Here is a 25,473-nt window from a genome sequence, read left to right on the forward strand (position 1 = left end):
TACAATTTTCCCCCCAATCTTACTTCCCTCCTCCCAACTCCTCCACGGAAAGCAATCTGTCAGTTTTTACTTTGTTTCCATGTTGTACCTTGATCCAAATTGGGTGTGATGAGAGAGAAATCATATCCTTAGAGATCAGACAATAAGATTATCTGTATTTTTCTAAATTGCATGGGATAGTCTTTGAACTTTGTTCAAACTCCACAGCTCCATATCTGGATACAGATGGAACTCTCCTTTGCAGACAGCCCAAAATTGCTCCCAATTGTTGCACTGATGGAATGTACGAGTCCTTCAAGGTTGAACATCACTGCCATGTTGCTGTTAGGGTATACAGTGTTTTTCTGGTTCTGCTCATCTCACTCAGCATCAGTTCATGCAAATCCCTCCAGGCTTCCTTGAAATCCCGTCCCTCCTGGTTTCTAATAGAACAATAGTGTTCCATGACATACATATACCCAAACATGCTTTTCTTACAAGCAAAATATTGATCTCAAAAAATAGAGTATGTGGGCAGCTAGGTGGCGCAGTGGATAAAGCACTGGCCCTGGAGTCAGGAGTACCTGGGTTCAAATCTGGTCTCAGACACTTAATAATTACCTAGCTGTGTGGCCTTGGGCAAGCCACTTAACCCCATTTGCCTTGAAAAAACCTAAAAAAAATAGAGTATGTAGAGATAATTTAAGGATTCTAGATCTCCTAGAAAAGCCTAATAATTCAAATAACCTGAATATGATAGTGTAAGAAATACTACAGGAAAACTTCTAAGAACTCCTAAGGCAGAAAATAAGGGTCATTCAAAAGAATCCACAGATCACCTCTATAAAAAGACACAAGACTCTATGAATAACTATCCTGGTAAAACTTTACAACTCTTATTGAGAAAAAACAAATACTGCTTGCAGCCTGGAGAAAGAATTATAAATACAATGAAAAGAAAATTTGAATACCATAAAATTATTCAGAAAAGTGCTGGAAGGAATAGAAGAATAATGCATCCCAAAGAGCAATGGTGATCAACTTGCAGCCATAGTTGAACTGCCTTCAAATTTGAGTTTAAGCATAAATGAAAAACTTGGATGTTCACTAATTTTAAAAAAGACATTTGAAGGGGCAGCTGGGTGGCACAGTGGATAGAACACCAGTCCTGGAGTCAGGAGTGCCTGAGTTCAGGTCCAGTCTCAGACACTTAATGGTTGCCTGGTTTTGGTCTTGGGCAAGCCACTTAACCCCACTGCCTTGCAAAAACCTAAAAAAAAATTTGAAATATTTTAAGAAGAAAGAAACTAGACCCAAAGAGAGCATTTGTGACTCAAAAAGTTAATGTAACTGAAACATAGACAGGCCAAACCAAGGTAACAGAGGAGAACAACAACAGAGTTGTTTTTTTCTATAGGTACACAATACGCTCCCTATTTTCCTCTGATACTGCTACAATCCTAGTGAAGATACTAATGCACTCCCATTGGGACTATTGCAATAGTCTGCCGCCACAAGTCTTTTCTTGCTTCAGTTCATGTTCCATTCATCTGACAGAATGATTTGACTAAAAATTAGATCATATCATGTTACTACCACTCTTCTTCTCAATATGTCTCTACATATTCTATGTATTCTATTTTTCTCTGGGTAAAGGATGAAGACAAGTGGAAAACATAAGGAAGATTTGGGTCTGTGGCATTATATAATGAGCCTCAGTCACATTACTTCAGGTGAATCAAAGATTTTAGTGGCTCAAATTCCAAAATGGGAAGTTGTATGGCAGGAAAGAATATGAAGATGGAAGGGAGTGTGTCATGTGGCCTGATCAAGTTGATAGCTGAGAATGTGGAGGACAATCAGGGATGAGGATGGATAGGGATTGAGAAAATGAGAGGGAGGAAACTTTATTTTTGAGGCAGAAGAAAATGGCTCCTAGAAGTAGAGAGATGTTTTCAAAGAAAAACAGAATCCTTGTGCTAGCCACTCTTGATGTGATTTGGTGACTGGAGTCACACTTGTACTACACAGGATGGAGGTAGTTGGAACTTCTGGGAATAACCAGTACCAGGGAGAGGGTAAAGACATGAAGTCAGGGGAGAATCTTTGAGAAAGTTGTGTAAGGAAGATGGCTAAGGGAAAGTAAAAGGTCAGTAGTTAGCTGCATAATCAGGGACATTATAGAGACCCTTTTGGGGGTCACTGTCCTCTCTATCATCTGAAGGAATTGGTATATTTATGGAAATGAAGCACAGTGGGAAAAGGTATGGAGGAGGCAAAGACCTACTGAGCAATGGAAAGCATTTCTTAGAGGAGAGTGCTCACAATGGCTACCTCAGAAACTTTGATTCCAAGAGGGGTACAGAGAACAGAGGAGTACTAGAAAAGTGTAAGGACCATGAACCAGAGAATAATAGTCTAGGGTAGTCAGAAAAGAAGGATAGATAGGGAGAGAAAACCCTTTCTGGAAGGGAGTGAAGAAAATTAAAATGTAAAAATTAATGAGTCAGCAAAGTGGAAGAAAAGAAGAGGAATTCTACTTGACTATTTAACCGAAGTGAAAAATAGGGGAAGAGTTACACAAATAAAAGCAGGAAAGAAAAAAAAAACTAAGACTCTAAAAGTAGCTGAGTAACCAATAAAAGGAATTGTGAGGGGGTGAGGGAAAGAGAATTGGTAGGAACAGGACCACCTTAAAAAGGATTTCACTAAAATAAATGAAAAGTAGTCTATGTGTAAAGTAATTCCATCCTATCCCATCTCCCCCAGATTTTTTTGACTTATTTGTTTTCTTGCAAGGCAATGGGGTTAAGTGACTTTCCCAAGGTCACACAGTTAATACGTATCAAGTGTCTGAGTCCAGCTTGAACTCAGGTCCTCCTGATTCCAGGACCTGTACTCTATCCACTGAGCCTCCTAGCTGTCCCTTCCCTAGAAGATTGTCCAGCAGTTTGTTCATTTTACTCTCTCAGTTACCTTCATTTTTTTTTAGGTTTTTGCAAGACAAATGGGGTTAAGTGGCTTGCCCAAGGCCACACAGCTAGGTAATTATTAAGTGTCTGAGACCAGATTTGAACCCAGGTACTCCTGACTCCAGGGTGGGTGCTTTATCCACTGCGCCACCTAGCCACCCCAATAACCTTCATTTTTTTTTCCCTTTCTACTGATTGTGTTTATAACAGAAAAGAGAAAAAATACAACTTCAGAAATTAAAGATAAATGAAAGAAAATCTAAAGCCAACTCTCATAACCTCAAATGGATTAAAAAATACAATAAAATAAAAAAGAGGTACAGATTGATAAGAAAACAAAAGTGTATGTGTAATTTAGAGAATCTGTATTTTTTAAAAAGCACAGATATAAAACAGAATAATAATTTTGAGAAGGACTGGAAAAACAAAGTTACTCTGCATCAAATTTCCCCATTAGTCTTAAGGTACCACCAAACTGCTTGTCACCCATGTTCTCAGAATATATATCATCTTTTGCATCCTCATTCTTTCTCAACCCAATGTATAGCTTAACCTGCCAATTTGACCTTGTATATGCTCCCTGTTTTCCTCTGATACTGCTACAATCCTAGTGAAGATACTAATGCACTCCCATTTGGACTATTGCAATAGTCTGCCACCACAAGTCTTTTCTTGCTTCAGTTCATGTTCCATTATCTGACAAAATGATTTGACTAAAAATTAGTTTATATGGTACTACCACTCCTCTTCTCAATAAATGCCAGTGATTCGTTATCTCCTTCCTCTAGGCTAAAATTTAAAAAAATAATTCATTGGATGATGAAAATCCTTCACAATGGTCTTCCTAAACCTTAAATTCCACCATTTTCTCTGTGACCATTGACTTTGTCTCCTTATTCTAACACTTCAGTACCTCTCCCAACTTTGGACTCTGAATATTCCCAATGCAGAGAATGGTCTCCTTTCTCATTTCAAACTTCTCTGAATTCCTTTATGTCACAACTAATATCTCATATGCTAAAGGAAACTTTTCATAATGTCTTCCTAAATGTCTTCCCTTTATTACTTGTGTGTGTGTATATATGTGTGTGTGTGTGCTGTATATGTCTATGTGTAGCTATCTGGATGTTGTGTTTCCTCATTAGAGTGTGAGCTCCCTATAAGTTGGGGCTATATCACTCCATCTTTCTTTGTATCCTCAGAGATTAGCATTCTGCAGAATCTATTTAGTGATATCCCATTCTTCATCATGGATTTGAACTTAGGAAGAGAAGTCTTTCTGACTCTAGACCCAGCAGTCTACCATTTTTCCAATTACGTTTCCCATGCCTGACATAGTAAATATTTAATAAAAGCTTTTTGAGTGACTAGTAAGTCACTAGCAACTCTCTGTCTCATGCTGTTCTGGTAATGATTAGAATGTAATAGAAGGATCCCAGAAAGGATGACTGAATCAATCCCAGTCTACCACAGAGCCATCAGAATTTTAGAGAACCTGCTACGAAACTACATATATTGATTAGAATTCCAAAAACAAAAAAAAAAACAGAAGGGAAAAATTAATTAAAAGCAGCAACACTAAAAATATGAATGACCGCAAGACAAAACAGAGCTCAAATATTAGAACTCTTGGAATTCCTTGAAATGAAGCAAAATGAAGGTAGCTAGGTGTCACAGTGGATAGAGCACCAGCCCTGGGGTCAGGAGTACCTTAGTACAAATGTGACCTCAGACACTTGATAATTGCCTGGCTGTGTGACCTTGGGCAAATCACTTAACCCCATTACTTTAAATAAATTTTTTTAAAAAAGAAATGAAGCAATGGTTTTTTTTAAGTTAAGTGGAAATTATAAGTGAAAAGAAAATATGGGGAAAGAACTTAAAGATAAATTAGAGATATGGAGGAAAGATCAGAAGATAAATCAATAGTTTAGCACAAAAAAAGTACAAAACCACAGTCAGGTCAAAAGACTCCTTGAAAATTAGAATGGATCTAATAAGTTAATAATTCATGAGACAACAAAAATACTAAAAAAGATAAATGTTTGAATAAATAAAAGATATGAGATATCTGATATTAATAGTGACCTGGAAAATATTTTGAGAGATGTCTTAAAACCTGTTATAATTAATATCCATGTCTTCTATCTGTTGGGTAAAGTCAAAACAGTCTGGCCAGGTTTAAGTTACAAATTAATGCTTTTGTTTTAAAAAAAAATTTATAAAGTAAACATTGTGGCAATAAGGGATCATCCTTGGAGAAAGTGAAATTTATATTAACAAAGCATGTCAAAACTAGAGTCCCACTGGGTTCTTCACTAGTGACCTGATCCACTCTGCTTGTCTCTGGGGTGGGATTAGTTCATCCAAGGGCAAAGATTTTGTCTCAGAATCAGCCAGCACCATCTTAGTCCCAGATACACAGTAAGGCTGTGGATGGAGAATCTATTTTTCTGCTTCTCCCTTCAGAGAAGACATAGAAAAAGTGGAAGATAAAGCTCAATAGTCACAGTGAAGTTACTATAGTTTCACTTCAAAGAAAAATTAACAATTCCAGACTAACTGGTCCTGAAAGAAGTTAATTTTCTTCGAGGTTGAAGAGGGCAGGAAGTTAGAAGGAAGAATTAAAGATGCAGCATTCCCCCCTCCAAAAAAGACAATGTTTTAAAATAGAATTTAGGATCCAAGCAAGTGAATACGAATAGGAACTGTGATTTGATTATTGGAATAAATTTTTTAAAAGATCAGTTGCTTACAAGTCAGGGCATAAGTAATTACCATCCTTTTTTTTAGCAAGGTACTTGCTCTCAGTCTTTCAGACTCCAGAAGAGCCTCCTTCTCCCCATAGCTTTAAGAATTTGCTGGATACTTACTGAAAAACCAAAGCTAGAAACAAATTAGGGGAAAAAAAAAGAAAAGCTGTAGGGACAGGCACTAATGAAGCCTCTAAAGATGATTTCCATTAAGATACTTGCAGGAATCAAAAAGAAAGAGTTCAAGTACCAAAAAAAATAAGGCTCACATAGCATTTAATGACTACAACCTAAAGAGCATGGAGAACAAAGAATGCATTATTCTAAGAGGTCAAAGATAAACGACTGTGACTATCATATTACTGACTCTCATATTTAGTACCATCATAATTGTGATAAATGACCAGTAAAATTGAATAAAATCCTATTAGAAAAGTAAAAAATTTTAATGAAATATAGGATTTTCAATATTTCCTAGTTCAAAGTTATATCTGAGAGCAAACATTCCAATACAACAGCAGGAATTAAGGAAAAAAATATATACAAAGGAGTAGATGGAGGGGGTCTTTTTATAGGTGAGCTGTTTACATGCTGATGGTGAGTGAAGGTAATACAAGTCTCCTTTCAGGATGATAATATTGGGTGTTATAGAGGGAGTTAAATTAGAGAGGGTGACTGAAAATAATGACAGTGCTATATTTTGATGATGTTAGAAAAAAAGAAAAGAATGGCAGGCAGGAAGGGAAGAAAAGGGGAGGAATGGGAAGGGCAATTTATTAACTCACATAGGCTACACAAGAATATACAAACAAGGATTAGTGGAAACTGTTGTCTTGTCATTTGAATCTTACTTTCATCTGAACTAGACAAATAAGAGCAGAACAAACACATACATAACACACACACAGAGTATAGAACAAAAACACACTGTATTTTTCCATGTATAAGACACATCTTAATTTTTGGGACCAAAAAATGAAAAAAATACATAAAATTATTGAACTCAAGTTTTATTCATCATAAAATTCATACAACTCCTCGCTGTCCAAACTCCCATCCATGAATTCATCCTTATTTGTGTTTGATGACAAATCACTGTCTTAGAAGAGGCTCTAAATGGGCTATTCCCTGGGCTAGGCTGGTGCATGGACACATGCTTAGTCCATGGTGTCCTCCTTGGAAATCAGTCACTTCTTTTCATCAGCAATTCTTCTAGCCTCCTGCTGAATCTTGATGATCACAGGAATTCCAACTGTCCTTTGTTCTTCAATCCCCTCTCTAACTCTGGCCATTTTGCTGATTTGTCTCTCATGGCCTTCTTTTGCCCTGGTGTTTTCAGTAGGGTTTCTTTTTCCCATAGCAATGCTAAGATTGTTTTCTTGGTTGGAGGAGGACCAAACTTACATTCAGCAGCACGATTTACATTCCTTTTGCCAACTGAATCACTTTTAACTTGAATTCAACACTGGACAAAAATCTTTTCTGCTATGTATTTGCAAGCCATCCCCAATTGTCTTGACTTTGTCTTGCTACTGGACTGTGGTGACTTCATGAAACTCTGCCTCACATAAATTCAATTTATACATAAATCAAACACATGTGGTTCACTCTAATCTTGGTGGAACAGACCTTTCCTTTTGACTAGCTAAGCAGTTTTGGCCTTGAAAATTGTTTCACCTCATGCTTTTGTGAGTTCTGCCATGCTAGAATTTGTTTAATGGAATTATTTATACTTGTTAGAGGGAACTTGGAGAGAGCTCAGAAAATGTTCCTGACTTTTCTGTCATCTTGGCTTACCTCACTCTTCCATTTATAATCTATTCTTGCTGTCTCTGGGCATTTTTGAAAGTTATTATATATTTAATAGTAAATCCATGGATGCAATCCTCCAAGGTGTAGTGCCTCATAAGTTTCATAGTTTCTTAAATAAAATGTTAAATAAACCATGCTAATTCAATGTACACATACTGTGGTATCATAAGAGAGAATCTGAAATTCTTTTTTAATGATTTAATATTTTATTTTCTTCCAATTACATATAAAAACAATCTCTAATGTTCATTTTCCTTAAATTTTTGAGTTCCAATTCTTTTGCTCCTTTCCCCTCCCTTCCATCATTGAGAAGCAAGCAATATGCTATAGGTTATACATGTGTACGCATGTAAAACATTTAAAAAACAGATTTAAAAAACCTCCCCAAAACAAGAAAGATAAAGAAAACAGACCTTGATATGCATTCAGATTCCATCAGTCCTTTCTCTGGAGATGGATAGCATTTTTCATCATTAGACCCTTGGAACTCTCTTGGATCATTGTATTGCTGGGAAAAACTAAATCATATCAAGTACAGATCCCAAACTGAGCACACTGATTTTGGGGTGCTTTATAGGAATAAATCAATATTGCATCAAAGGAAAGAGGCTGTTTAGATCAGTGCTGGGAGAATATTCCATCAGTGGAATGAAAGAAATACTCAGCAGATTCACAGGTAAGAAACAAACCTTTTGTTTGTTCTAAATTTGGAAATATTCTCTCTCTCTCTCTCAAAGAAGATGGACTCCCGAGATATTGTATTGTCAAAAAATGCTGGTATGGATTGTTTCTCTGCTACCTGTATGATTTTATGCCTGACCAAGAAAAACACAGGTGCACCAACAGTCACCACTCACCATCTATATATGGAGCTATTGGTTATTGCAAATTGAATACTGTAGCTATTAAGTTCACTTACCTTGGGAGTATCTTTTCCAGGGATATTCACATTGATAATGAAGTTGATACATGCATTTCTAAAACTAGCTCAGTCTTTGAGACTGAAGGAAAATATGGGACAGAAGTATTAGACTGAAGGTCTACAGAGCTGTTGAGCTGACCTCATTGTTGTATGCCCATGCAACCTAAACAGTCTACCAGTGCCATGTCAGGAAATCGAATTGCTTCCACTTAAATTGTCATCTGGCAGAAGGTACCAGATACTTTCTCAAACTAAACCACTAAGAATTCAAACTATTTTATAGAGTGCAATTCTGATGGGCTGGTGACATTGTTTGAATGCCAACTGTACTTTTGCTTAAAAGACTATTTTATGGAGAACTCACAGAGCAAGCAATCACATGGTGGTCAGGGAAAAAAATAGACACTCTATAGGTGTCTCTTAAGGATTTTGGAATTATTGAATGTATTCAATATGGAAAGACTTGGGAGACAATGGCATAGCCCTGCCCATTATGTTGTGTCTTCATCAGAGAAGGTACATGCTCTGCTAGCAAAAAAAAATTAAAGTAGCTCAAAGGAAACTTGAGAGGAGCAAGTTTAGAGAATCCACTTGGGGTGTTCACATGCACTACTTGTACTTAGCCTGTGGTAGAACATTCAGAGTTCTTATTGATCTGATCAGCCAGTCAGACACACTGTAAGACTTTAACATAGCGATATCAAGAGCAAAGGACAACAACTAACCAACTAGTAAAGATTTCCATAAATTCTCTGCAATAGAGGTTGGTCATTACGATAATCAGAATTATGTCACCTTTCAAAGTGACTATTCTTTTCAAGAACCCAGGAGTACCTGGGTTCAAATCTGGCCTTAATAATTACCTAGCTGTGTGACCTTGAGCAAGCCACTTGACCCCATTTGCCTTGCAAAAACCTAAAAAAAAAGAATAAAGATAAACACTAGAATTTCAAAGGAAATTTTATTTTATTTATAGGGATTTATGAACAGTATATAATTTGGGATGTGGCTTAACCCCATTTACCTTGCAAAAACCTAAAAAAAAAAGAATAAAGATAAACACTAGAATTTCAAAGAAAATTTTATTTTATTTATAGGGCTTTAGGAACAGTATATGATTTGGGATGTGTAAAAAAGTCTGTACCACAGCAAAAGGATTAGCCTCGTTATTTAGATCCACAGATTTTATCTTCAGTATGATTTCTCCAATTTATAATCAAGAATGAACTCTATGTAAAGGCCTTGACACTGACAAAAGACATTGCTTTTATAAGCCTTCTTTCCAGTATAAGCCTTCTTTCCATGTATAGTCATCTCCTTCTTCCAGAAAAAAATCATGTCTCCATTAAGCAATTTCATACTTTTTCTCTCCACTATGAATTCTTAGATGTAAAGAGATGCTCTCTGGTTTCAGGCTTTCCCCCCCATTGAGTCCATAGAGGGCATCCTGCCAGAATTAATTTTTTCATGCTAAATAAGTTCTGTATTTTAATATCTCATTCATTTTGGTAACAAAATTTCTCCTATAGGAATTTTCTAATGAAAATTCAGGGATGACTGTAACTTGAAGGCAAACCACACTGATTATATTCATAAGCTTTCTCTCCAGTGTGGACATACTGACAGGAAAACTAGAGCTATGTCTGAATGCCTTCCACAGTGATTATATTCCTATAATTTCTCACTGATATGGATTTTCTGATGTTGAACAAGTGAGGCCTTTTGTCTAAAAGTCTTTACACACTGACTACATTCATAAGGTTTCTCTCCAGTGTGGCTTCTCTGATGTACAGCAAGACTGGAATTCTGTCTGAAAGTCTTTCCACATTGATTACATTCATAAGGCTTCTCTCCAGTGTGGATTCTCAGATGCACTGCAAGACTGGAGTTCTGTGTGAAAGCCTTTCCACACTGATTACATTCATAAGGTTTCTCCCCAGTGTGGATTCTCAAATGATTAACAAGATTGGAGTTCTGTGTGAAAGCCTTTCCACATTGATTACATTCATAAGGTTTCTCTCCCGTATGTATTCTTACGTGATTAGCAAGATTGGCCCTATCTGGGAAGGCCTTTCCACATTGATTACAATCATAAATTTTCTCTCCAGTATGAATTCTCTGATGTATAGCAAGAGTGGACCTTTTTGTGAAAGTCTTTCCACATTGACTACATTCATAAGTTTTCTCTCCAGTGTGGATTCTTTGATGAAGGTAAAGACTGGAGCTCTGTCTGAATGTCTTTCCACACTGATTACATTGATAAGGTTTTTCTCCAGTGTGGATTCTCTGATGTTCACTGAGGCTGGATCTAGTCCTGAAAGTCTTTCCACACTGATTACATTCATAAGGTTTCTCTCCAGTGTGGATTCTCAGATGGTTAGCCAGAGTGGACCTTTTTGTGAAAGTCTTTCCACATTGAATACATTCATAAATTTTCTCTCCGCTGTGGATTCTTTGATGAAGATAAAGACTGGAGCTCTGTCTGAAAGTCTTTCCACACTGATCACATTTATAAGGTTTTTCTCCGGTGTGGATTCTCTGATGTTCACTAAGACTGGATCTCGTTCTGAAAGTCTTTCCACACTGAGTACATTCATAAGGTTTCTCCCCAGTGTGAATTCTCTCATGGATAGCAAGACTGGACCTATTTGTGAAAGCCTTTCCACATTGATTGCATTCATAAGGTTTTCCTGCAGTGTGGATTTTATGTTGGCCAATGAGCTTTGAGTTCTGGCTGAAGGTTTTCCTATCTTCATTAAATATATAAACCATTTTTCCTGTATAACTTTTCTGATGTCTAATGAGGTCTGAATTTAAGCTGAAGGCTACTCCCTGTTGACTGTCTTGAAATATCTGCATTTCAGGAAGCTTCTCAGAAGATTGCAAAAGCCCAATATTTTCAGTAAAACATTCCCTATCTTCACTATACTGAAAACACTCATTTCCTGAGGTCATTTTTTTACACTGAAATAGGATTGAATATTGTCTGAAATCTTTTCTATCTTTCTCAAATTCACAGTCATTATTTAGATTCTTCTCTATCTTGATATCTAAGTCACAGATTTCTCTCAAATTAAAGTCATAGGGCCCATCACTGAAGAATCTTTGCTGGCAAGACTCTTCCACAGTAATGTTTAGCTTTGCAGTGGTGTCATTTACTTCAGATCTTGTCTCTGCATCTAAAGGAAACAAATATATTTATAGAAACACAAGCATATAAATCAATCTTCTCCCTTCCATTAGGAGAAAGTAAGCTGAATTATATTCAATCTCCCCCCCCAATCAAAAAGAAGAGATTTCAAACTCAATAGGCAGAATTAATCAACTGAAAATGCCATTAGCTCATATCTATAGGATAATGTAATTTATGAATTTGACAAACATTAGATCCTTTCAATAAACTGTAACATACACAGGGTGAGATTTTTATCACACCTTTTAATTCAAGTCATGAGCTCAGAATAGTCAAGTAACATGATTGACATTCCTGTGGGTAAGACTAGAACTCAAACTCTAGGACTGACCATATTCAATCCTCAGGATGCATGGTCTTACTCCATTTCACTTGCGTTCCTTCACTGAAATGCTTTTTGCTGATTATTTTTATTTTGTTGTACTCAGGAAAGCTTTCTGCTCTTTGGTATTGAGCAGCTTTGATGCATAATCACTTTGTCATCCTTTGTATATCTCATATATTAAGTTAAAAAATAGATTTACATTTTTACAGTATATTTTCAGTGTTTATATCCTTTGCTTATAGTCTATTCAGATTCATAGAAATTATGCCATTTGCTGCAATGCACCAAAAAGTGATATTATCTCAATATCTACCATATCTTTGAGCATAAATTAATATCCCTGGTGATTCTTTTTAAACTAATGATTCATGAACACATTGAGGGTTCATGATTACCTTAGGCAGTAAATAATTGCCCACTTTTATAACAAACTTTTTTTCTCTGGGAAAATAAGCATTTGCAGTTCCAAAACATAAAAGATTTCTTTATGCAGTGATTTCAAATTGTCATGATCAGGCATACAATTTTTTTGGTGTTCACACTGTGATTACAACCAACTTTAATTCTTTTTGACTAAGTAAAACATTTTGTTCCTCAACCTGTCATCAAATTGTTTCTAAGCTGCTAGAAAGGTTTGAATTCAAGCCCAAATCAATGCTCATCAGATGGTCATGTATACACACATATCCTCATTTGGTTTCTAACGTATACTGCACCAGAATAATTCCTTCATTCCAGGGTTACCAGTGCTCTAATAGATCAAGATGGCACAGATGTCTGGTCCTGTAGTGGATTCTCTGAAAAACATGCACACTAGGCATGGACATCATAAACCATCAGGAACCATCACAACCATTCTACAAAAAGACACCTTAGATTGCTTCTCATTGTAGTATTGAGGCTTTTAAAAAAATTCCAACTCATCTTCTGTGTAGAATTTCAAAGGATCTGGTCAGCAACATTGGCCCGTCATTTTGGCAGAGTTTGGCAAAGAATGTAGACAATGCACCAGTAGTAAAAAGAGGAAACTTATATCTGAACAATCTTTTCATTACAAATGTTGTTGTATATAAAGACATTGTTTTAAAAAAAAAGGAATACAAGATAGGCAAATTAAGTTCAAGGGAATTTATCATTTAATACTACTTTTCACTAGTAAATAGAAAATTAAATCTATAATGTATTTAGTAGTGATTCGTTTTGGGGATTGGTTTTTCAGTTAAACATAAAAAATGAATTTTCAGCCCTCAACAAGAGAGACTGTAAAAATTCTACAATTTTCCACTTCATCCATGGGTGAGACAGCATCTCATTATTTTCTGGTTACAAACCAAAATTCAAATGGAATAGAGTACCAGCCCAGCAGTCAAGAAGACCTGAGTTCAAATCCCACCCGAGACATTTAATAACCCAATGAGCTTGGATAAGTCACTTAACCTCTTCTTGCCTCTGTTTCCTCAATTATAAAATGGGGATAATAATAGTATCTACCTCACAGCATTTTAAGGATCAAATGAGAGAATGTCTGTAAAGCACTTAGCTTAGTGTCTGGCACAATACAATACATACTGTATTTTCCCATGTTTAAGAGTCACCCTTTTTCAAAAAATTTGGGATCTAAAAGCTGGAAGCATCTTATACAGTGATTGTAGATTTTTTTACTTGCATTTCTTGCTTTTTTGCACCTATCTTTGTGCTCATTGTTTCTCATTTGTTGCCAGTACGTCCGGTTACGTTTTGCCACATTCTGCTCAGAAATGGCTGAGAAAAAATTCTCATACAATGTTGAATTCAAGTTCAAAGTGATCCAATTTGCAAAAATGAATGGAAATAGTGCTACTGAATGAATGTCAGTCTTGTCCTCCTCCAACTGAGAAAATAATCCAAGACTGGCTACGGGAAGAAGGAACCCGACTGAAAACACCCTGGCAGAAGAAAGCCATGAAAGGCAAGTCAGCAAAATGGCCAGGGTTAGAGAGGGAATTGAAGAGATGGACTGAAGAGCAAAGGGCCATTGGAATTCCTGTGTCCACAAAGGTAGTTCAGCAGGAGGCAAGAAGAATTGTGATGAAAAAGAAGTGATTTATTTCCAAGGAGGACACAATGGGTACCTCAGGTTCATGAAATAAAATGGACCAACATGCGTCCATACACCAGATTTGCCCAAAAGATGCCTGAAAGCTAGGAGCAGAAGGTCCTTGAATTTCATGATGAAGAAAACTTGAGTTCAATAACTTTATGTATTTTTTAAAATTTCAGGCCCCAAAATTAAGGTGCATCTTATATATGGGAGCATCCTATACATGGGGAAATATGGCAAATAAAATTTTTATTGTAAGTTTTGGGTTTTTTCCCCCGATTATAAAATACCCTGGAAGCAGAACTACCTTGAGGATTTGGTTTGGTACCTGTTGAACATAACAGCACTAATTTTTGCTCAAAGAAAAAAATCCAACTTTGAAATGAATTTCATATATGACATTATGTTTAAAAACTTCCAAGTTATCTCTTATATGATGAAAAATGCTACTTATATTCAACAAAATCTGTAAGAAATTTAAATTAAAATCCAATAGATAATGGGCAAGAAGTCTTGCAGAAATCCTACATAAAATTTTCAATTATTTTATTTTTATAATAATTGTTTTTTATAATTTGTTTTCATCATTTAAGTAGAATAAGATTTGACATTTTTAAATAATACATTGTAAATAAAGCATAAATTTGTAGCAGGGAATCATTGTAGGCATTAAATATAAAATTAAATATGAATCATATAAATAAATAGTTTAAATGACTAGTGAGTTTCACAACACCCTGGCTGCCATTGTTGAAAGAGGTTCTAAAAACAAAAGATTTGGGGAACCACTGCCCTGGAGTCAGTTGTTCATTGCAATGATCAGTTTTGCCAAGGTATAAACCATTCTACTGATTCTATTCACTTATCTCCACATTTGTTCAGATAACTCTCCCCAAGTTTCTCTGAAACTGTGCCTTTTTTTCATTTCTTAAGGCTTACCAATCTTCCATTTTATTCTTAGACCATCATTTATTCAGTTATTTACTAACATGGGTACCATCTTTGTTTCCAGTTCTTTGCAATAATAAAAAAGTAGTTACAAATTTGTGTTGTCTCTTTTCTCTTTAATTCCTTTAGTTGTTAGTTCTACTAGTGGCTATGGACCACATCCAGGTGAATGAGTCTGAGGGTAGAGTTCCAAACTATATTATACCTTCATTTTAATACTGATTGTATCTTTGTTTCAAGGGTCTTTCCTATATACAACATGTAGTAGGGTTCCACTTCCTAATACATTCTGCTAACCTCCATTATTCTGAGAGTATTCATCCTCATCATGTTTTTTAATGATTTATTTTCACATTAATTCAATAATCTTTTTGTGAAAGTAAACATAACCCCACCCTACCCCACAAAAAAGATGGAGAAATCTTGAGAGAGATGAAGTGAAGGGAAAAAAAGCATACTCTGCCTCTGGGATGGCTTGTATTCATCATTAACTCCATCAGAGAATTGCTTTGATACTTTTCCCCCCACAGTTTCTATTGCTAACCCTTCATCCTATTCCTCTCCACTACCATTTATTCTACTCTCTCTTTCTCCTTTCACCCTGTCCCTCCTCAGAAGTGTGTTGTATCTGACTGCCCTATCCCTTGATCTTCCTTTTCCTCTATCACCTATACCCCCTCCCCTCTGCCTGTCCCCCTTTCTCCCATCCCCCTCCTCTCCTTTTTCCTCAGAGTAAGATAGATTTCTTTACCCTATTAAGTATGTGTGTTATTTCCTCTGAACCACTTTTGATAAGAATGTTCACTCATTCCCCCTCACCTTTCCCCCTTCCACTCCATTGCAAAAGCTTTTTCTTGACTCTTTAATGTGAAATATCTTAGCCTATTCTACCTTTCCTTTCCCTTTCTCCCAGCACATTCCTTTTTCACCCACTGGTTCCATCCTCATACTATATTAAACCATTATATTCAGTTCCCTCCTGTGCCTTGTCTATACATCCATCATATGTTCTTATTCTATTTTCCTTTACCTCAATCTTTAGAAACAAAAAAAAAGATGGGGGAAAGGGAGTAGGATCAACATTAGTCACATAGAATAGAAATGGCAGGATCTTCACTCCTCACCCATCCATTACTGTCCCAAATGACTGGCTACAACTATCTAAAAAGTCTCATTTTTTTTTAATTTCCCCTAATTAAAGGGGTAGAAACATTTTCCATCTTGAGGCAGCTAGAAGTATTATAATAGAGCATGGGGCCTGGAGTTAAGAAGACTTGAGACTTAGAGACTTAAGAAGACTTAAGACACTTGCTATCTGTGTGACACTGGGTGAGGTACAATACTGGCTGTTTGCCTCAATTTCCTTATATGTAAAAAAAAGATAATGACACTCAGGGTTGTAGTAAGATCAAATGAGATGTTTATGAATCATTTGACACAGAGTACCACAAATAGTGACCCAAATGTTACCTCTTATCACCAGTATTTTGATTTGGATGATTTCCTCACCAACTCTACTCACCATGGCTCCCTAAATAGAAATGCTCACCTAAAACCCCACCTTGGACAATAAAACTTTTCCAGTTCTCCCTAATCTTTGCACTTTTCCTCATTTGGTTAGTTATCACTGGTTCCCAATCCCTACTTGATTGTAAACTTCCTTGAGAACAAGGTTTGGCCCTTGACTTTCTATCTATGGCACAGTGTCTGGTCCATATGAGGGCTTTTGCTTATTGACTTGAAGGTCTAGGACAGAGCTCTTCCAGGGCAGCCTCAGTCTTTTCAGCTTTCAGGATATTTCCATGGCCCAAAGTTCTAAACATGACTTGGTACAGGATCATAGACTTTTCACCAGAAGGGAAATGAAAGGGCATGAAGAACAACCTCCTAATTTCACAGATGGGGAAACCAAGGCTCAGAGAGTCAGTGACTTTATCTGCACAAAAACACCTAGCAGAGAATTCCACATCAGAACTTTCTGTCCCCAAGCCTCATGATCCTTTCCTTCACAACAACAGGGATGCATCTTGTGACAACAGTCCTCACACACCTGCTTTCAGCTCACTCACCTGGACAGGAGTTCCTCAGGCCTATCTGATTCAGGATCCAGGATGGTTCCCTTTCCTCAAAATGGGAGACGGAATCTTCTCTGAGAACTGGAATTCCTTAGCAAGGGGAATAAGGGAGGGGTGAAGACGGAAAGAAACACAGAGTTTACTCCTCTTTAGGGGAAAGGGACATGCTGGCAAGGACAATAAGAAGGTTCCCAGGACTCTTCAAGGATTGGTGACATGGTGTTTATTGTTGGTAGCTTGGAGATAGGGGCAGATCATTTGGCCAAACTTTAACAAGAAAATTCTGGTTTTTGACTATACCCTTCATAGAAACATGGTCACATTCCAGAATTCCCATTCCCTTGAAATGAAAGCCAGATACTGGTTCTGTGGTAAGAGCCCTGGGCATGGAGCCAGGAAAACTCAACTCAAATAGAGCCTTGGACACTTTGGGAACTGTGGGTCACTTCTCTGGTGTTTGCCTTAAGCTCCTCATCTAAAAGACGGGGAGAACAATAACACCAAACTCCCAAGGTATTCTGAGGATCAGATGAGATAAAATTTATAAACTACTTAGCATAATACTGGCAACTAAAGTGAGTCTACAAAAAGGCTTATTCCTTTCTCTTCCTTTCCTCCCTTCTTTGCTGAGATTTGGGAGAAGAATGAAGGAAGAAAAAAGATGTACAAAGCAGGACTAGAAGTAAGGGTCTCTCTTGAGAACTTTGGAATTGATTGTACAGCATAGGAGACCCTGGCACAGGACCATCCAGCATGTCCACAGGACCATGCCCCCATCAGTGAGGGGGCTGCACTCTATGAGGAAGGAAGAATGTAAAAAGCTCAAAGGAAATGTGACATCTCTAAGTTTAGAATACCCACCCCTGGTGTTCACAATTTTTGCCCCACCTGAGGTAGAGCTTTCCGAACTCATCTTTCTGATCAGCCACAGTCAGATGCACTGTCATTTGTCTCAAACACAGTGATGTCATTTTGGTCATCTTCAGTATGAAGGACAAGAACCAACCACCAACTGGAGTTAATTTGCTATAAATTTATGCTTTATAACAAGAACAGCTTTAAGATTAGATCCATAGCAAGGAGGAAGGGATGACCTTGTTGGGAGTTCCATTCATTGCCCTTCTTCAAGGAAAAGTTGCGTGAACAGTTTTCAGATTTTTTTCAAACACAATTCACTTTTCCAGGCAGGGGCTAGGCTAGATAATCTCTGAGATCAGTTCCAAGTCTGAGAATCTATGATCCTTGTTTGTTTTGTGACCTGAAGTTTAGAGAAGCTTCAGGAGCAACAAGGAAAATCCCAGTTTCTTATCATGAAATGTAGGATCTTTTATCAGGAAAACCAGAGAGCAGGAGCAGCTTGTTGAACAAGTGATACTCAAACCCTGCAGACTAGGGAAGGAAAGACACACAGCAAGTTCAGAGCTCAATGGGGAAGTTGTGCTTACCCAGAGACAGCAGGTTTTGGGAGTTTTCGAGCATCACTTCCTTGTACAGCTCTTTCTGGAAATGGTCCAGGAGACGCCACTCCTCTGGGGTGAAGTCCACAGTCACATCCCTGAATGTCAGTGACTCCTAACCATCAAAATTCACAAAACTTAAAACTGAAAGAGACTTCAGAATTCCTCTAGTCCAAACCTTCTCATTTTACAGGATGGAACGAAGCACAAAGAAGGGATTTCCTAAATATCTTATGATTTATGATTGTCAACAGCAACACTTAAAACCATAATTATGATGAACCCAATGGGATACTGAGAAAAAAGGATTTTATATTTGCAGGTGGAATAAAGTTGACAAATATCTTACTAGGAAGGTTTCTCCCTATGAAATCGGGGAGAAGGTATGTGTACTATAAAATATCATATGTCTTTGTTTTATGATTGCTTTCATTTGTTAATGGTATATATCATTATTATTCAGAGTTATATAGAATGAGAGAAATTGAGAAGGGGAAAGAAGAGTTCCTTCATTTATTCAAAATATAATATTTCATTATTTTAGGAGATTGAGTTAATTCATGAGAAAGACATTACTAGTTTTTGAAAAGTAACATATCTAAACATACCCCTAAAAGTCTCTGCCCCAGGACAGCAAGAGGCTGGATAATGGAATAAGAGGCTGACTAATGGATGACATGCAAGGCAGTGGTCAAATACTTGAGAGGCATCTTCTGTTGTTCCAACCACTATATATAGAACACATTTGTTCAATGCCTTCTTATTTGATGCTCTCTCATTTTATTTATTTATCTACTCATTCATCCATCCATCTATCTATCTATCTATCTATCTATCTATCTATCTTAGTTTTTGCAAGGCAGTGGGGTTAAGTGGCTTGCCCAAAGACACACACAGCTAGGTAAGAAGTGTCTGAGGCCGGATTTGATCTCAGGTACTCCTGACTCCAGGGCCCGTGCTCTATCCATTGCGCCACCTAGCCTCCTCTCTCTCATTTTATTATGAGTCAGGAGGACCTGAATTCAAATCTGGAAGCAGACACTTCCTAGCTGAGTGATTCTAGGCAAGTCACTTAGCCCTGTTTACCTCAATTTCCTCATCTGTAAAATGAGCTGGAGAAGGAAATGGCAAACCACTCAAATAACTCTGTCAAGAGAATTCCAAATGGGGTCACAGACACAACCAAAACAAATGAACAACAAAATATTTGGGAGCAATTCTTGATCTGCAGATAAAATTGTCTTTTCATCATTTTATCTTTCATCTTTTTGATTTCTATGATACATCTTATTTATGATTTTTTGAAATCCATATTCCTTTAATTTCCCTTAGTTCTAAATTATTTAGCTTGAGTAAGGCATTTATTGCTCTTTTTCCACTTGTTGGGATTCCCGAGAATTTATAAACCTTTTCTTTTCATTAGAGTCTCTGGAGTTGCCATTCATCATGAGTTACTTCTGATCACAACTTCCTAAATTCAACATATCCAAAATGGAATTGATTATCTTGTTCCTTTAAGATTCCCATATCCTCCTACCTTCCCTATCACTGTTATGGATACGAGGAAGGCATGAATGGAAGCAGCTCAAAGGAAATGTGACATCTCTAAGTTTAGAATACTCACTGCTGGTATTCACATGGACAATTTGTGCCCACAACCTCCAGTCCTTGGAGCTCACAACTCAGTTGTTATCTTCAACTCCTATGTCTCATTCCCCCTTAACCAGTCTGTTGAAATACCTATTCATTTCACTTTTGCAACATTTCTCAAATCACCTTCTTTCCTTTGATTTGCAGCCACCCTGGTGCAAACTCTCATCACCTCATCCTTGGAGTATAGCAGTAGTTTGCTGGTGGGTTGGCCTGCCTCAAGCCTCACCCTATTCCATCCTCCTCTGGTCCAACCATGTCATTTTTCTACTCAATATACTTTAGTGGCTCTCTATCACCTCCAGGATCAAATACAATCTTCTTGCATTCAAAACTCTTTATGACCTAGAAATCACCTACTTTTAGTCTTCCTGTTATCCATCACCTAATCTATGATTCAATGAAACTGGGCTCCTTGGTAGTCCATAAAGAAGACACTCCACCTCTAGGCTCCATACATTTTTTTCTGGCTGTTCTAAATGGCTGAAATTCTCTACCTCTTCATTTCCACATCCTGGCTTCCTTCAGATCTTAACTAAAATCTCTCCAGCCTTTAACTATTGAATGGGCATTGACTCATACAAACCTGAGGCCTGGGAAAGATTTTCATTTAGAGAGACCTAGGTCTCCCACTGCATCGAGGGCCATTACCAGTCGTCTTGATATATGCCATGCCACAGAACTCAGATGCCTCGGAAGGAGAGTGTGAGGCTGATGACTTTGCACATCTCTGCCTCATGTAAATCCAATTCATTTGTAAGTCAAGACATCACCCTGCTGATGTCCTTGGTCCTCTTTGAGAATGAAGGAACAACAATAAAAACAAAATTCTATTTTCTACAGGAATCCTTCCCTGACCCTTCTTATTTCTAGTGCCTTCCTTCTTTAAATTATAACCTTTAAATCCTATGACCTGCTGTACATATTTGTTTGCTTGTTGTCTTATCCATTAGACTGTGAGTTCCTTAAGGAGAAAAATTTTTGTTTGCTTCTTTTTGTAGCAACAGTTCTAAGCACAGTGGTCTATGAGAGACAGCCAAATGGCCATCCTTTTCCTGACCTCATTACTAAAATGATTAAATTATCCAGAAACTATAACTAGCAAACCTTTTTAATTACAACACCTTGTCCCTGAAACTACTGGATCCTTCCCTTCCCACTTACATTGCCTCTAGTTTTAAAGGGCATGGCTGCTTAAACATAGTCTCCAACATTAGACTGTGAGCTCCTTGAAGGCAGGGTCAGATTTTTCCTTCCTTTGTATCCATGGTAGGTTTGAACAGTGTCTGGCCCAAAGGAGCCACTCTCTAGATGCTTAGTGACTTGACCTAAGAAATAGTAAATGGGAGGCATTCAGGACAGCTGGAAGACTTGTGGAAACTGAGGCAGAGACAATGGACCAAGAGGATCATTTTGCTCTGACTACAACATGGCAAAGAAAAACAGTCAGGAAAGATATCAGGGTTCTGTTCTATCCAGACAGGAGGTAGGTGGGAAGAGCTGTTTACTTTGACCTTCAGTTGTTACAAGGGAAAGATTTGAAATAAAGAAACACAGAGGAAGGAGTGTGTGTGTGAGTGTGTGTGTGTGTGTGTGAGAGAGAGAGAGAGAGAGAGAGAGAGAGAGAGAGTGCATAAGTGTGAGAGTTATGTGTGCACGCTAGGAATGCAAAAAGAAAGCAAAGAAATGATCCTTATGTAATAGAGAATGAAGGAAGTGTTTTGTTGTTGTTGTTGTTTTTTAGGTTTTCGCAAGGCAATGGGGTTAAGTGACTTGCCCAAGGCCACACAGCTAGGTAATTATTAAGTGTCTGAGGCCGGATTTGAACCCAGGCACTCCTGACTCCAGGGCCCGTGCTTTATCCACTACGCCACCTAGCCGGCCCTGAACAAAGTGGTTTTGACAGTTGTAACGATAGAGAACTTAAAAATCAAAAACTGGAGGGTAGCAAATTTGGGGGGAAAGCTATTGCTAGAGAGGAAGAAAAGTTCAAAGAAAGTTCACAACACTGAAAAGGGAAGGGCAGCATTATTACTAATATCTTTTATTTCATATGTATTTTTTAAAAGAAACAATGAGTAAGAGCTAGGTAGCTTCAGAGGCAATGTTCTAACTCTCTGTAAATGACCAGATATTAGTGAAGCCTGTGGTTGCACTGCACTCACCTGCCATAGGGGTACTGGGGGTCCAGGGGCCATTCCCTCAGGTTCCCTGCTGGGGCTAGTCTCTGTCCTCTTCAGGCTGAACAGGGGAGGGAGAAGGATCCAGATGGGAGATGTTGTCTTCACTCCCTGGGCAGGGGCTGGCCTACAGCTAGAAAATAAGGTCCCAAAAGAGTCAGCAAGACCCTGGTCCTCTACCCAGAGGAGAAAGTCCCCCCCAAGAAGAAGGCAGCAGATTGACCAGGGAACCACTTTTCACCCCCTTTTATTCCTTCTCTTTGGTCCCACTCCCCTCACCCAGAGTTCCATTGAAACCCAAAAGTCAGGAAGGGGCTTCATATCCCAGATGGAGGAAACCAATCAGTTACATTGACACCTAATTCCGAGCTCTGGGTCAGGTCTGAGGGATGGGCTACATGACTCATTGATAAACTGGGCGATGGCACCCTGGCCGTCGAGGAGGTATTGGGAGCCTGGACAAGAAGCAGGGGTTGGGAACCCACCCAGGAACCAGGCCTGGGAGGGAAGCAGGGAACACTCACCAAGAGCCCAGTTGGGAAGGATGCCCCCACAAAGGGCATCCAGCAGAAGCAGGTGGTAGTCAGGGTCCTGACTCTGACCCAGAGATCAACTTTCACAGGGTAACATTCTAGAAATATCATGAAAGAAAAAAAACAGAAAAGATGATTCAGGAAATAGGAAGTTAGGTTCCTGCAACCACCAAAAACTGATCTTTCACTAGAGATTGGTAAAATATACTTTTCTGCATACAGTTCTTTATAACAAAATATTAAATTATGATTGATAATCTATACCTTTCCTGACCCAGGAACCATGAAAGAATCCATAAAATTCAGTACAAAAAAAAAACTGGAAACATATGAAAAACACTTTTCTTGCTAATAATTTTTTAGAATTCTGTAAACTTTTGTACTAAAATCTCATTTAAGATAAAATTCTTTTGGAATGTATTCATTTATCATAACTGACTTATATGACAAATAAAATTCTTCAAGAAAATGTTGGGGTTTTTTTGGCAAGGAATGGAGTTTTAAATGACTTGCTCAAGGTCATACAGCTAAGTAAGTATTAAGTGTCTGAGGTTGAATCTGAACTCAGGTCTTTTTGACTCCAGGGCCAGTGCTCTATCCATTGCATCACCCAGCTGTCCCCAAAGCAAATGCTTTTGAATGGGTTTCTTACCTTCTACTGTGTCAGATGCAGCATGAGGATGTTATACTACATACCACATGACTGTAAAGCTCTCACCCTGCCCACCCTCTGAGGTTGCAGGCACTAAGCCCAGCTAGCCAGCTCCCCAGTGTGCCAGCAGAACCAGTGCCAACTAAGAGCTTCCTGAGGAGAGTGACTCTCCCTTCCTAGTGAAGCATCCCAGGCCATGCAGCTGGGTCCTTCCCTCCTTCCTTCCCCTCGCTCACAGAAGAGTTTGGTTCCAGGCTGACCCAAGTGGAACAGGAGGCAGTTAAGTTTTGCCCTCAGCAACTTCCCTATTTGCTTGGGATACACTAAGACTGAGTAAAACATGTAATGGAAAATGCCATCCACATCCAGAGAAAGCACTGTGGAGTCTAAATGCAGATCAAAGCATACTGGTTTATACTTTTTGATTTTTCTTTCTTATAGTTTTTCCTTTTGTTCTGATTCTTTCACAACATGACTAATATGGAAATGTGTTTAACAAGATTGATTTGTATAACATTTAAAAATCTTACAAAAATGATTGATGAAAACTATCTTTACTTGTAATTGGAAAAAAGAACTTAATTGAAAAAGAAAGACTGGCAAGATATGTGATTTATCTAATTATTAGTATTTTTGGAGGATTTTTCTTAAGCTTGTATTTTTAAACCAAATTTATTCCTTATTTTGTATATATATTAGTTTACATGTTATCAACCCATTATAATGTTAGATCCAAGATGACAGGAACAATCTTTTGCTTTTGTTTTTAACCCCAAGGCTTAGGTACCCAGAGAGCCCTTAGTAAATTTTATGAAGGCCTGGAGATCCTCATCATCAATGTGCCAAAAGAAGACAAGTTTCTAATTCAGGGTGACTTTAATGCCAGAGTCTGAAAAGACTATCATACATGGCAGGGAGTTCATGGGAGAAATGGAGTCAGAAATGGGAATAGTAATGGTCATTTACTACTGAAAACTTGTGCATCTCATGACCTTCTCACCACCAACACTGTCTTCCCCTCGCCTAAACTCAATAAAACTTTTTGGATGCACCCTCACAGCAAAGACTGCATTTAATAGACCGTATCACTGAAAGGACAGAAAGAATGTGAAAGTAATGGAGGGAATGTGTGCTTAGTGCTGTGGCTACAAAAAGAAGCAAACAAAAATCTCTCTCCTCAAGGAGCTCACAGTAATGTAGAGGCAGACCACAGTCTGGATCAATAGGATAGAATTAAAAGAAAGTAAAACAAGGGACTGGACCCTAAGAGTCTTTCTCAAGTTCAAATCCAAGTATTCAAACTCTATGTCAGAGAGCACAACTCTACTGGGCTGGCCACATTGTTCAAATACCAAAAGCATGTGTGCATTATAGAGATCTCAAGCAAGGCGAGTGCTCATAGGGAAGTCAGAAGTGACACAGAACAGCCTCATGGTCTCTCTGGAGAAATCTGGAATCGACTTCATGACAAGGACGACATTGGCAAAGTGTGCAAGTGTCAAAGAGGGTGCTATGCTCAATAAACAATGCAGAATTGAAGGACCTCAAAAGAAACATGAGCTGCATAAATTTGGAAACATTTCCATTCTAAATGTTCATAAGGACTATCTGTTCTGACCCATGGTGGAGCCTTCCAAGACCATATACCAAGATCAGTCAGTTAGACACACTGTACCTGGAGCCCACAGGCAACTAGAGCCTAGGTTTCTAAAAGAGGTTATACTGAGGCAATCAGTTCCACAAGAAAAGAAGGTTTATCAGCTCTCAGAATTGATCTAGCCTGTAAAGATACAGAAATTCCAACTCACCTGGGCTCAGTAGGTCAAGAACATAGAACCACGTCCCTCCTCAGTGTTCCCCTCTTGGACAAGTGTAGAGTCATCAGAAAGGAGAGCTGAGAAGGAAAATGTGCAAGATCAGATGGCTTCAATCACATTTCCTT

General features: G+C 38.0%; 1 protein-coding gene across 3 annotated transcripts in view; it reads right to left on the minus strand.

The window, feature by feature from the left end:
- Positions 1-5,047: 5,047 nt before the first annotated feature.
- LOC141509780 (uncharacterized) overlaps positions 5,048-25,473 on the minus strand; it is a 32,119-nt gene continuing 11,693 nt past the window's right edge. For all 3 annotated transcript variants that reach the window (XM_074219572.1, XM_074219570.1, XM_074219571.1), the window contains 6 exons: positions 25,340-25,425; positions 22,871-22,977; positions 22,332-22,479; positions 18,505-18,631; positions 17,054-17,149; positions 5,048-11,617 (listed from right to left, as the gene is read on the minus strand). In XM_074219572.1, coding sequence (XP_074075673.1) covers positions 10,110-11,617; positions 17,054-17,149; positions 18,505-18,631; positions 22,332-22,364 — 1,764 coding nt within the window. In that variant the 5' untranslated portion in view covers positions 22,365-22,479; positions 22,871-22,977; positions 25,340-25,425 and the 3' untranslated portion in view covers positions 5,048-10,109. The remainder of the gene's footprint in view (positions 11,618-17,053; positions 17,150-18,504; positions 18,632-22,331; positions 22,480-22,870; positions 22,978-25,339; positions 25,426-25,473) is intronic.

Source organism: Macrotis lagotis, chromosome 1, assembly GCF_037893015.1.
Source record: "Macrotis lagotis isolate mMagLag1 chromosome 1, bilby.v1.9.chrom.fasta, whole genome shotgun sequence".
Classification (NCBI taxonomy): domain Eukaryota; kingdom Metazoa; phylum Chordata; class Mammalia; order Peramelemorphia; family Peramelidae; genus Macrotis; species Macrotis lagotis.